Below are 13,250 nucleotides of genomic sequence, written 5' to 3' on the forward strand. Positions count from 1 at the left end.
AGGACAATGGGTCTTTTAATTTCTGGTACATGCTTCCTCAGTTGGTTTGCCCAGTTGATTTCATACAAAGGACGCTATTGGCAGATGGCTGAGAAGCTACCCAGTTTTCTTTTCTCTCTCTCTCTCTTGCGCTGACTCTCTCTGATCCTGGCGTAGGGGGTGTGAGCAGGGGGGCTGTTCGCACACCTAGACTATACGGACGCTCGTCTAAAAATGCTGAAAGATTATCTTCACGTTGCTACCTTCTGTGTGCAGCTGCTTCATGAAGCGACATGCTGCACGGTGCTTCGCATACTTAAATGAATACGTGCCCTTTGAGCTTTTTTCTCTGTCTCTCTCTCTCTCTCCCTGCTCCTGACGGAGGGGGTGTGAGCTGCCGCCTTCAACAGCTTTGTGCCGCGGTGCTTCGCATACTTAAAAGCCAAACAGCCCTATTGATTTGTTTGCTTCACTCCTTTGAAGAGGAAGATATGTTTGCATTCTTTTAATTGTGAGACGGAACTGTCATCTCTGTCTTGTCATGGAGCACAGTTTAAACTTTTGAAAAAGAGACAAATGTTTGTTTGCAGTGTTTGAATAACGTTCCTGTCTCTCTACAACCTCCTGTGTTTCTGCGCAAATCTGTGACCCAAGCATGACAATATAAAAATAACCATATAAACATATGGTTTCTACTTCGCGGATATTCTTATTTCGCGGGTGGCTCTGGAACGCAACCCCCGCGATGGAGGAGGGATTACTGTATATCCAAATGTACCTAAAAAGAACAGATATGGAGAGGCAGCAGATTTCTGTTTATATTGCACATTTTTAAATCTGTTTTTGTCTGATTAGTGACTTCTTTTTTGACTGACAAGTCATAAAACCAACATGCGATGGTATTCATATACGAGGGACATTCCAAAAGTTTCTGCACTTTTTTTTAACTCTATTTATTAAGAATTTCAAAAACAATTACATCACTTTTCTACATAGTCACCTTCCTTTGCGATGCAATTTTCCCAACGTCATACCAACTATGAAAACATAAAAGTGCGGGAACTTTTTGAAAGTCCCTCGTTTATTAGCATTTATTTTAAAACTAGCCACGTTACCTGTCAAAGTCAGGAAATAGAATCAATTTAAAGATTTTTGATATTTCTTGCCTGATGTGTACCCTCAGCATTCTTCCTGCGCCTTTGTTAAGTGTCCTTGTGTGTCTCAGCATTTCTTGCCTGTGGCTTCCTCTTTCAATCACATTTAACTAAGCAACCAAAGCCAAACTGACCAATCAGATTGCTCGGAAAGACTGCACACGCACACACACACACACACACACACACACACAGAGACAGACAGAGAGAGTAGTGTTTAATTATATATTCGATTATACTATTTACCTAAAGCTTTACCAAGGGTAAGAAACTATTTTCGCAGCATTCCACTGTTCTCTGTGATGGAACAAAATAATGAAGATGTAAAGAATAGTTCAAAAACTGTATTGATATATTTATTCTGGTTTCCGTTATTGTTTCTCATCATTTGTCTTAAACTGCATTGTCCATTACTGTGTCATGGGGACATCTTATCCCGGTAGCACAAAGCTTAAAGTAAGAGTTTCAATGTAAATCTACTCAAGGCACACTAACTTATCACAAAAATAAGTAAAATCGGAACATTTAGGACTCATCTGCTAATCTAAATTTATTAAACATATACTTAATAATATTTTGTCCAACCTTAGATCTAAAAAGTTTGATTTCTGGTCTTATCAGACCAGAGAATAGATTCCCAAAAGTCTTCACCTTTGGAAATATGTATCTTGTGTGGCGAGCGGCTGGGGGCGGTACCCAGCTGGAACACCCGGAAGGTCCGAAGGAGGGATTACGCCTCCTCCAGACCACGAGGGGGCGACTGCCCTGGTGGCTATGGGGACCACGGGAAAGGAACATGTAAGCTCAACCCTATAGGGACCCGTGGTCCCTGCCAGGGGGTGCCTAGATGCCTGGAGAGCCGCCACACCCGGAAGTGCTGAGGGGACCAAGACCAGGGACACCCGGAGTGCTTCCGGGTGCACAGCCGGCACTTCCGCCACACCAGGGAGTGCCGCCAGAAGCTAATTGGGAGGCACCTGGAGCACATCTGGGTGAATATAAAAGGGGCTGCCTCTGTCCATTCGATGGCTGGAGTCGGGTGGAAGAGGACAGAGCTCGGTGGAGAGGAGTGGAGGCGGTCAGGAGATTGAGAGACCGGGACTAAGGGTGATTGGTGCTGGGGCACTGGGTTGTGCATTACTTGTACACAGTGTAAATAATGAATAAACGTGTGTTGGTGTTTGAACCATCGGTGTCCGCCTATCTGTGTCCGGGCCAGCTTCCACACTTGATAAGGTCTAAATTGGTTGTCTTGTGGTTTGACCTCAGCAGTGGCTTCCTACATGGATGACAGCCATGCAATTCCAATACGATGCAAGTCACTCTTGTTTGGCTTTCCACAGTTATTGTCAACTCTGAAGCACTGGCTTTATTTTTTTTCTGCTCTTTTATCTGCAAAAAAAAATCAAAAACAAACAAAACACTCTTTACAAGGTTGCAGCTTATGATGGTGGCTGAATGTTTAGGGTGCTGGTCACAAGTCCATGCTTTTTTTTCCTAGTTCATTTTTGATACTATATTTTTGTTTAATAAAAATGATTCACCAATCTTCTTGTACCTTCACCCTGTTTTGTGTAATAAAATAATTTTCCTTTTTAAGTCTCTAGACAATTTTCTTCTATGTGGTGCTATTGTCAGCTTTAAGTCTATGAGCAATTCAGTGGGTTACATTTCCCTTTGAGCTGAAGGTGAACTGATTACACCTGTTTGAGTGTGATGGTTTAATACTCATCTGCTGCTCAGTTACCCTTAACTAGTTTCGGCAAAACATTTTAGTGTTATATTTTGTAATTTTCATGAGGTTGTACTAATTTTTGCAACATGGCCTTTTATCATTTTGTTAAAAAACACATTTCCTGATTGACATATTTCATTGGTAACTGATAAATTAGTGTTGCTGACACACTACAATCATATAGAATCTCCAAATGTTTTTTACTTGTAAAGAGAGATACCAAGGAGTTGTACTCTTTATGCAGTATGCTGTATAATATTAAAATTGTTTTGTATTTAATTGCAATCATTTAATTATGATATAACGTGTAAAATTTTCCCTAAAGCTTGTAACTGTGATCGTGACCACAATGGAACAGATTTAAATTTGCTAATTATTTTAAAACTAGTCATTTAGCCCGTTACAATAACAGGCGCTAGAACAGTAGTGAATAAACATTAGTAGGAACAGTCTATATTAAATGGTAAGGGACTTTGACCTCATTCTTTTTGTTGGTCGTATTTTTCTTTCTTTCAGCCTTTCTTTTGTTGATGTTTACTTGCTGAGCTGACCGTTCTTCGTGGGCTGCCACCGTGTATTGTGTGTCTTTAATTTTCTGTGACAGTATTACTGTCTTGTACGTCTGCTGGCTTGAACGTCCGTAATATACCTTTAATTTTCTCTGGCGGTAATACAGGCGTGCGCTTCGGTAATATGCCTTTAATCTCCTCTGACAGTAATACAGGCTTGTATGTGGCTGTAATATGAGTCACTGTATTGTGTACCTTTAATTTCCTCTTGCAGTAATACTGGTTTATATTTCCGTAAAACGCCTGTAACTTTCTCTGACAGTAATATCGTGCATTGCACCATGCCCCGCGCATGCGCACTTCACACACGGACACCATTGTTAATTCTCTGCAAACTCTTTGTAAGTACTCGTATGTTGTCTTTCATGACGAGTTGTATAAATAATAAATTAAATTTACTCTTTTTAAGTGGACATACACAGTCATCTCAGCTCATGTAGACTGTGTTTGAATTCAATGCCAGATGCTGTGGTGTTCTCCCAGTGCCTGCATCATTTTTCTCTAATTGTCTTACCATGTAGTTAGGATTTCTGTGTGTGGTGATAAGTGACTCCAGATTGGCCCTGTGTATTTTTGTATGAGTGGGTACTCAGTGATGGAGTAGTGCCTGTCCAGTTTGTTTGCTGGCTTTTGCTCACCCTTTCCAAATGCTGTCTACATTGGACAAAGAAAAATGAAAGTTGGGTGAATTGACATAAATATATATTGCCTATGTATTTGAAAATGTATGGTTTTATATATCATTTGACCAACTCTTCCTTCTATATCCATTTTTGTAGAACTTTCGAAAGGGTTAGGTGCAATGTTCCCTCTAAGCTGAGCGCGTGAGCGATCGCTCACACGAATTCAGAGCGTCGCTTATACTTCCCGCACGATCGTTCATTCCGACGGCGTCGCTCGTACTTATCACACGATCGCTCACTCCGACCGTCGGAGTTGGTGCTCATAAATTTTTGGCTTAAACAAAATGTCGCTCATAAACAATGTTTTTTGCTCACTATATGCTACTCCTTAGAGGGAACATTGGTTAGGTGGAGTGGTAGCTCTGAGGCTAGGGATCTGCACTGGCAATCGGAAGGTTGCCGGTTCGAATCCTGTAAATGCCATAAAGGACTCTGCTCTGTTGGGCCCTTGAGCAAGGCCCATAACCTGCAATTGCTGAGCGCTTTGAGTAGTGAGAAAAGCGCTATATAAATGCAAAGAATTATTATTATTATTATTAAGGGTTTACATCATGTTGTTAATTATTCTCCATCCTAATTCCCACTCCCTTTTTGAAGTATTTTTGAAAAGAACATGATAATGTAATTGGATTGCAAACAGACAGATAACTGATATCTTCCATCATCCAGTAATATAATTTGGTATTTCCATATCATTTAAAATTACCCCTGCAGTGAATAGAAAAATGTATTGTCTGCCACTGGAGCCATTATAGAGTTGAATGGGAAACAACAACCTGTCTTTATTGCTTGTTTATGTCCTGTATAGTTCATTTGCCTCTAGTTTACAATAGGTCAAGTTGTTTTTAATGGTATGACCAGCTTTGTGCTACAGTAACCTTATTCATTGAAACTTTGTCATTTTTTCCCCCTCACTATATTTTATGAATTGTTTTTACATTGTTTTTAAGCTGTTCATGCCAAAAGCCTGGTGGCTATTCTCCACTTGCTGATAGCTCTATCTCAGCACTTCAGAGCCCCAATCCGGCTTCCTGATCATGTGTCAATCCAGGTGGTGGTTGTTCAGGTAATTATTGAATTACATTTTCCTAGTTTTAAAATTCAAATGCCACTTCATACAACATACTGTGTATTGTTAGGGTCACAGAGTGGGAACAGAAAACCATTCCCTCAAACGGCACCATGTATCATAAGCTGTGACTAGTTGACAGCAGAAGGTATAATGCAGGTATAGCATTCAGATACTTGACAGCTCAGTTCAAAGGTTAATGTTAAATTAGTTTTCTCTGGTCTCATGTCTCTTGATGAATGGCGACATTTTAAAAAAGCTGAGGTTGTATATGTAATATAGAATCTGGCAAAAAATGAACAAATGCTCAAATTAAAAAATTATAAATAAATTTTATGTAATATATGTGACTTGTAATTACATAGAATAATGCTCAAACCTACCTGTAGTAAAACTTTAAAGATCACATGGTATTCTGAGCTAAATATGTATCGGAAACTTTCAAACCTTTGAGCATCCTTTTTAATAGATTTTAAATTTATATATAGTAATGTAAATATAGTCCAGCTGAACAATGCTGTTAAGGAAGGACCAGAATAGGCTCGTCTTTCTGAGATGAGTTGGATCCTTTAATGTACGTGTCAAGCTGACAGTAATGCTCTACCAATCTATAATGGCCAGTTTACAGTTTCAAGTTGTGGTCAGTGCCAAATGCCTGAATAAACAGGTCAGAAATTCCTGGTGAACTACAGAACTGATACTGAACTCTGCCTATCGGTCTGTCTATGATCTGGCACATAATAATAAATTGGAAATTTGAATTAACCCATAATTTTCCATGATGGTGCTTTCCAAACAATGCAGGTTTGTTGTCTTGCTATGTGCCCCTTCACTTGCTGGCCGGATTTATGGTTTTTCAGAAACCGCTGCAGTTTGGTAACATTCTGGTATATTTATGGTATTAAACAAAAAATGGTAAGTGGCACGAAGTTCTGGGTACACTAATGGTCTTTTTCCAGTAGGACTAAAATTTTATATGCTTTTGGAATTGCATGCTGCATATTCTTTGACAATGCTACTTGTATATGTTCTAAAAATAAGAGACAGTAAAGTGCTATAGCACTAGTTACATATTGGTTCAACTAAGTAAATACATGAATGGACGGATGGATAGATGGATGGTAAATACAGCAAATAAAACCTTAACATAAATCAAAATAATTCCCGTGTCTCAAAACTTTACGTTAAAGTGTATCTAAATGCCCTTTTCCTGAATTATTTGAAATTTTTCTCCAGTTGGCTGAAACTACAAAATAAACAAATCAGAAAATGTGTTATTGTCAGTGTATTATTTTTATCATTTTTCTGCACTTAAATTAAGAGCTTTTTAATGTATTGATGGTAAATAGTCTTGCTTTTATATCTTATTGCCGGTATAAATGCATCCTACACAGGAGTATCTTCAATAGTTTGCATTTTGTGTGTGTTTATGTTACATTTGTACTTGTTTATGTTGTATTTGTGTTTATGTATATTACAATGAGAGATATTAAGTGTATTCATGAAATTATTGAGTGTAACATTTTAACAAATAACTTCTGAAGTAATTATTTCTGAAAAAAAACATACAGTAGGTGTGAATTCTCATTTAAAGGAAAAATTTCCCTTACGAATATTTCCAAATTCACAATGTATACAGACATGAAAACAATTTTTAACAGTTTCTGCATTTCTGTTTCACCATTATTGTTTTCAGCCAAATCAACTTTTATGTAGTACTTACACATAGACAAGCAATTGAAGGAGAATACACGTTTGCACAATAGTCTTGAAGTTTAAACCTCTTTAAGAACCTTAATCTGATCATTTTCTGGATAGCAGCTTTCCTGTTTGCCCACCATACTTATATAAATAAGATAATGCATCTGAATGCCATATTTCAGTAATTCAATGTACATAACATATTCTTCTAAGTATTTTTCTACTTTGTATGTGTTAGCAAAATGAGCTACTCTGCATGCCTGTTTTGGACTTCTGTTATTGTACCTCCAACCAGCAAACCTGTTAAACATTTCACTTCAGCAGTGTAATCAGACCAAGCAGAACAAATTCTCCGTATATGGAAAAAGTGAAATACTGGAACATTCTTCAGAAGTGAACTAGGCAAGCAGCAAGACTCATGGAAATGAATGTTTGGGCCTAATCAGGCAAAATAACCTGTTTTTGGGCACAAATGCCTAAAAAGTTAATGCTGGGGTCACTTTAGTTATACACAAACACCAAATTAGTATGAAATAGATCATCTTACTGAAATAATGTCCTTGAAAAAGAGATTTGGAAGTTATTGCATTGTAGAAATGGGTTCACCTATAGCTATAATCATTATCTATAGTTGGCCAAAAACATCATGACAAGCAAAACAGATCCATTTTAAATTTAAATTTGTAAAAATGTTAATGTTAATAGGTACTAGTAATAAATTCATAACAGTGATAGAGGTGTAGCACTGTCAAGAAAGATGGTGCTAATTCTGAACACTGTGGCAGTGACACTTACTTATGCATATCTGATTTAGGGTTGTTAATTAATCTATCGTGCACATTATTGGGATCTTAGAGGAAATCCTCATACAAAAACTGGGAGAATAAACAAAGTCTTCACAGACTTACTCGGGCCAGGATAATAACTTTGGGTTCTGGAGCTGTAATGCAGCATCACAAACCTTGTCACCCCAGTTAGTAACCATAAGTAATAATAAAGTAATATTATAAATAACCTTTAATAATAATTAAAAGTAAAGTAGTTAAAGGAAACCAGCAATAAGACTAATTACTTTCATTATTGTTTGCGTTATAATTTTGCAAATTTCTCCTAATGACTATTTTGAGCCTCGTGACATGTTTCACTCTCAATCTGAAGCTGCAGTTTAAAAGTCTGCAAATTGAATTTTGCGTTTTTTCAGTAAGTAAAATAATTCCAATTGCACTCTACTTTTTTTGCCTCTTCAAAGTTTTTATTATCTTTTAATTAATTTATCATGTAATGGAGTTTAATTACTTTGAAGTTTTCTCTTATGTGCTTTGCAAAGATCTTTGTATGCCATGTTAATGGTTTAAAACTAAAATACTAAGTGATTAATTTACTGCTTAATTTTGCGTTTATTTATAAGCATGAATTAGAATTGGGGCCCAAGGGTTCTTGTGTTTTGCACTGGTGTCTCACAAATGTAGCATCCTGGGTGTTGAGTAAAGTTTGCTTGTTCATGTATTTTGTTTTTCCCCCATATTTCAAAGATATGTGTTAATGGGTATCAGTCCCCATAGACTGTGTGTGAGTGGGCCCATCTGTGGATTGGTGCCCCATGTAGGGTTGGTTTCTGCCTTCATCATCTGATGATACAACTCTTAATAAAGTGTAATAGTGTTACGGTCAAAGATATGTTTTTTTTCCACAGTACCTTAGGATGCATAGTTGCATGATGATAGTGTATACGTAGAAAATCCATTACCAGGACTTAATGACCGATTCCAAAGAGCTAATCAAAGGCCTTGCTGATATCAGTACACACCACATCCATATAGACAATTTATACAGAGCCTTTTAGTCATCCAGAATTTTAAAATCACAAAATTTTTTAACAAATGGCAAAATGTTGTACAATTTGGGTAGTGCCACATTTTTTTAAATAAAAAAAGAAATTTGTTTGGCCGCCTATGCTGTGCACCTTTATGTTAATGGAATTACCAAATCATTGGCCAACACTTTTCAGCAGAATGAAATCATTGAAAATGGTAAATTCATGTGGGTTCATTAGGCAAAAGCCAACTTGGAGACCTAAGGATGTACCTTAAATGTGAAACTGTGTTTTCTGTATCCTACTACAGCATCTTCCATATACTGTTGTACACTATTTGTTGTTAAAGTATTTACATCATTTGTCTTCAGTTTGCTGTGTTGGCTTGAATCACTTTGGTAATGGTGTGATAGTTGCTTGCACTTGGCCCAGTTTTAATTACTGGTTAATTGATTGGTGTATTTCTAGATACAATGCAAACAAAAGGCAAAATATAATGCACAACATTAAAAAATATGAAACATTTTTGTTAAAATAATGAATCAGAATCTGAATTTTAGATTTGGCAACATATGACATCATATTTTCTGTGTTTCAGTGTGTTTTATTTATGTAATTATTTTGTATTTAATAACATTGAACTTCTTTTGACCTATTTAATGTGAAAATGCCCCAATGTACTCATTTAAAATAGTACAAGAGGATGTTTTTACAGCTAATTCAGTTAATAAAGAACTAAACATCTAGAAAATGTAACTGTGTCTAATGAACGTTAAATGATCTTGCACAATTTTCAAAGAGAGAAATATATATAATTTTTTAGAGCATTTATACAATGCTTGGTAGCTAATTTACTGCAGATGGAGATGACACTAATGTGGGTTGACACTAAGTCATGATAAATTACTTTTTGTATAAAATCCACAAACCAGTTGGATTTTGTTACATGCATTTCAGTGGGACCTGTAAAATCTGTGTTGCTTCACATGCCGTAATATACTTAAAAAGAATTCACACACCCCCCCCTCACACTCTGGACTTTTTTAGCCATAGCTGCAACAAAAGTTATTTATATAGCACATTTTCATACAGACAATGTAGCTCAAAGTGTTTAACAAGATGTCAAAGAGAAATATACAAGAAGAAAAAACAACTAAGAATAGACAATAATATTAAAAAAAAGTTACGGTCAGATGGCCAAAAAACTCCATTTAGGCAGTAGAAAAACCAGAATCTGCAGGGATTATAAGGCCAAAAGACAGCCCAGCCCCCACTGCATATTCTACCTAACATAACTGTTCTTAAATCAATCCTCTTTGTTTTCAGGTTTCACATAATAGAATTTGATTAAGTTGGTCTCATGGACAGCTGAGACCACCCGCCTTCATTCCATCATCACAGGTGGTTGCATGGTGCCTTACTCAGGTGGTGGTGGAGCAGATAGCCACCACAGAAGAACCAGAAAAGGCAGCAGAAAATAGTAGAGATTAGTAAAGTAACCAAAATGTGGCTATGAAAAAGCCAAATTAAAATAATGTGTTTTAAGCATTTTTTTTTTAACTAGCCAACCCGCAGCATAGCATACGCCACATAATTATTTATTGATGGGTGAACACTTCCTGAAAGACACAGTTGTCCAAATGGGATGGGTTTGAGGATACGACTGTGAGTGAATGAAAAGATGGAACTCTGGAGAGAGCAACATACAATTGTCCGTGACTGAAAACTGGCTTTGTCTTGCGTCTTGCCTGCCATGGTCGGCCGCCTTAGTGAATTATATATATACTGTAGATAGAAGATTATACCATAGAATGCACAGCGTAATAGTAAACTAAATGTAAAAACATTGAATAACACTGAGAAAACCTTGAACAACAGAGAAAACGTAACACTGCAAGAGTTTTCGCTATAGTGCTACGAACAGCTCGGTAAAAACACTTTTTAAATGAGTTTTAAGCTCAGGGAAAAAAATTAACATTTGAAAAATCCGTAATTTAATAAACCACCAAGAAAAGTAACATTGCAACAATGCACGCTACGAACCGATCTCTGTAAACAGAAGTGAAAACAAAATCAAGCCCGGTGCATTCTTTAACTGCCTTCTCTGCTGTATGCGTCCAGCCACCAATACCCCCCACCCCCGCCCGTGTGTGTCTCTCTCGCGCGCCTGTGTGTGTGTGTGTGTGTCTCTCGCGTGCCTGTGTGTGTGTCTCTCTCGCGTGTCTCGCGGCTGCTTAGTGAATTGTTGGTGGGCGGGGCTCTGTCTTGCGTCTTGCCTGCCATGGTCTCGCGCACCTGTGTGTGTGTGTATCTCTCTCTCACGCGCCTGTGTGTGTGTGTGTCTCTCGCGCACCTGTGTGTGTGTCTCTCTCTCGCGCACCTGTGTGTGTCGCTCTCTCTCTCTCTCTCTGGCTCGCTCCCTCGCTGCACAGGGAATGAACAGGGAGAGACTGAACACGTGCGGAAATCAGCAGCGCGCATGGCTGCTTATTAAATTGTTGGCGGGTGTGGCTCTGTGTTGCATCTTGCCTGCCATGTTCGGCTGCTTTAGTGAATTATGTTGGTGGGCAGGGCTCTGTCTTGCGTGTTGCCTGCCATGGTCGGCTGCTTTAGTGAATTATATATATACAGTAGACAAATGTTTTCCGTGTTCCTGAAGGACCATCTAAGACAAAGCATGTTTGTTGCGGATGCGAATCGCTGTATGCAGCGTGTAAAACAGTTTGCGATGGTGGACGCGGTTGTACGTCGTAACCGAAAAGAATAATAAAAAGTCAACATGGCTCAGAGGTGCATGTGGACTGTAGCAGAGATGAAAGCGACTTGATGCAGTGTTTGGTGAGTTGTTGCGTCCGGGCACATGAGCAGGCAGTGTGAATGCCTCGAGAGCGAGGGTGGACTCGGGCCGGGGAATAAGGACAGTTTGTGAGTTAGCAGCCGCGATAGTTTTACACTCCAGTACATTGCGGTGAATGCTGGTAACAGTCAGGCGGGCGAGTGGGCAGGCAGGCAGACAGGCGTTCTCGTCCCATGGTCTTAGAGTTGGTGGGCGTGGCTCTGTGAGTTGTCGTCGTATCCCATGGTCTTAGAGTTGGTGTGCGGGGCTCTGTGAGTTGGCGGGCGTGGCTATGTCAGGCGTATCCCATGGTTGTCTTGCGTGCCCTGGTCGGCTGCTTAGTGAATTATATATTGTGAGCTGCGAAGCTAATCGTACCCCCAAAAAGACACAGACGCCCCTGGGAAAAACCCTAGGAAACATAGACAGACTACCTTCACATTTCTCCTTTCCCTTCTGGCCGTCTCTGTCACGTAATCTGCCTCCCACGCGGTACTCCGCCTTGTCAAAAAGCCTGTACGGGCTTCTCTCAGTTGCTTAAAACTGATTTCTTGCTTCTCCTTACCCCTCTCCCAGACATTCTCTCCTCCTGGGGAAACTGTCATCTCTGAATTGTCATGGAGGAGCACGTTTAAACTTTTGAAAAGAGACAAATGTTTGTTTGCAGTGTTTTGAATAAAGTTCCTTTCTTTTCTACAACCTCCTGTGTCTCTGTGCAAATCTGTGACCCAAGCGTGACAATATATATATAGATGTTCCACAGTATTAGCCTGGTAAATTTCTTTTTGTTAATTATTCCGGATTTTAGTGTGCATAACAGCAGTTGGTCGCATCGAAATGACTTTATTAAGGCTATGTTCATCCTACTGTATGTACAGAGAAACCTGGGCAAAGATAAAGCTGTCAAAAAAGTCAGGCTTGCTGAGGCAAAATTTAGAAGAGTGTTCTAAAAGAAACCAATCTTTTTATACAGTATATATTGTCATGATCTCTTATACATTATCATGTGTAGTATATATTAACAGAGCATATGACAATGAATCAGTAAACCATACAAATTAAATGAAAAAGATAAGCTGAAATCTAAAACAAGAAGATATTTCCAGGTATTTAGTAAAAAAAAAAAAAAAAAAGACTGTATTAAGACATTAGATATGTATCGGATTTTAAGTACATTTTATGATTTAATGCATTTTCTTTTTCCCCCCATAGAAACGTGAGGGAATTCTTCAGTCTCGCCAGATCCAGGAGGAAATCACTGGTAACACAGAGTATGTCAGCTGTATTGCAGTCAGCTTTTCCTTAATTAATTGCAGCTGCTTAAATGAAACTCAATCACTTATGATGGTTTGCATAGTCTTGTTCAAGTTCCTGAAAGTCTGCCTTAAAATATGATTACTGTTCATTTTACAAGTTAGGAGGTTAAACAAGTTTTAATTTAATGGAAAACGAAAACAATACATAAAATATTGTTTAAATGAGGCTAACACAAATCTTTTTATGTCCTTCATTTTTCAGAGAGTAGCAAAAAGCTCAGTATGTTTTAACTGTTTAGATTTGTGCATTTCTCTTGCAAGAATTGCATGTCAGAACACTAATCAACAGAAGTAACTTTTTTGGTTTTTGGGTGCACCTAATGTATATTAAGAAATATGAACTTAGAATTCAATTTTAATATTCAGGGCGGTTTTCATTTGACATTGTGCTTCTG

The 13,250-nt window shown here is 38.3% G+C and overlaps 1 protein-coding gene across 1 annotated transcript in view; it reads left to right on the forward strand.

Annotated features, from left to right (window-relative positions):
* parvaa (parvin, alpha a) overlaps positions 1-13,250 on the forward strand; it is a 199,033-nt gene that overhangs the window by 107,114 nt on the left and 78,669 nt on the right. The window contains exons 6-7 of the mRNA XM_028793917.2: positions 5,071-5,186; positions 12,752-12,810. Coding sequence (XP_028649750.1) covers positions 5,071-5,186; positions 12,752-12,810 — 175 coding nt within the window. The remainder of the gene's footprint in view (positions 1-5,070; positions 5,187-12,751; positions 12,811-13,250) is intronic.

Source organism: Erpetoichthys calabaricus, chromosome 2 (assembly GCF_900747795.2).
Source record: "Erpetoichthys calabaricus chromosome 2, fErpCal1.3, whole genome shotgun sequence".
Lineage (NCBI taxonomy): Eukaryota > Metazoa > Chordata > Cladistia > Polypteriformes > Polypteridae > Erpetoichthys > Erpetoichthys calabaricus.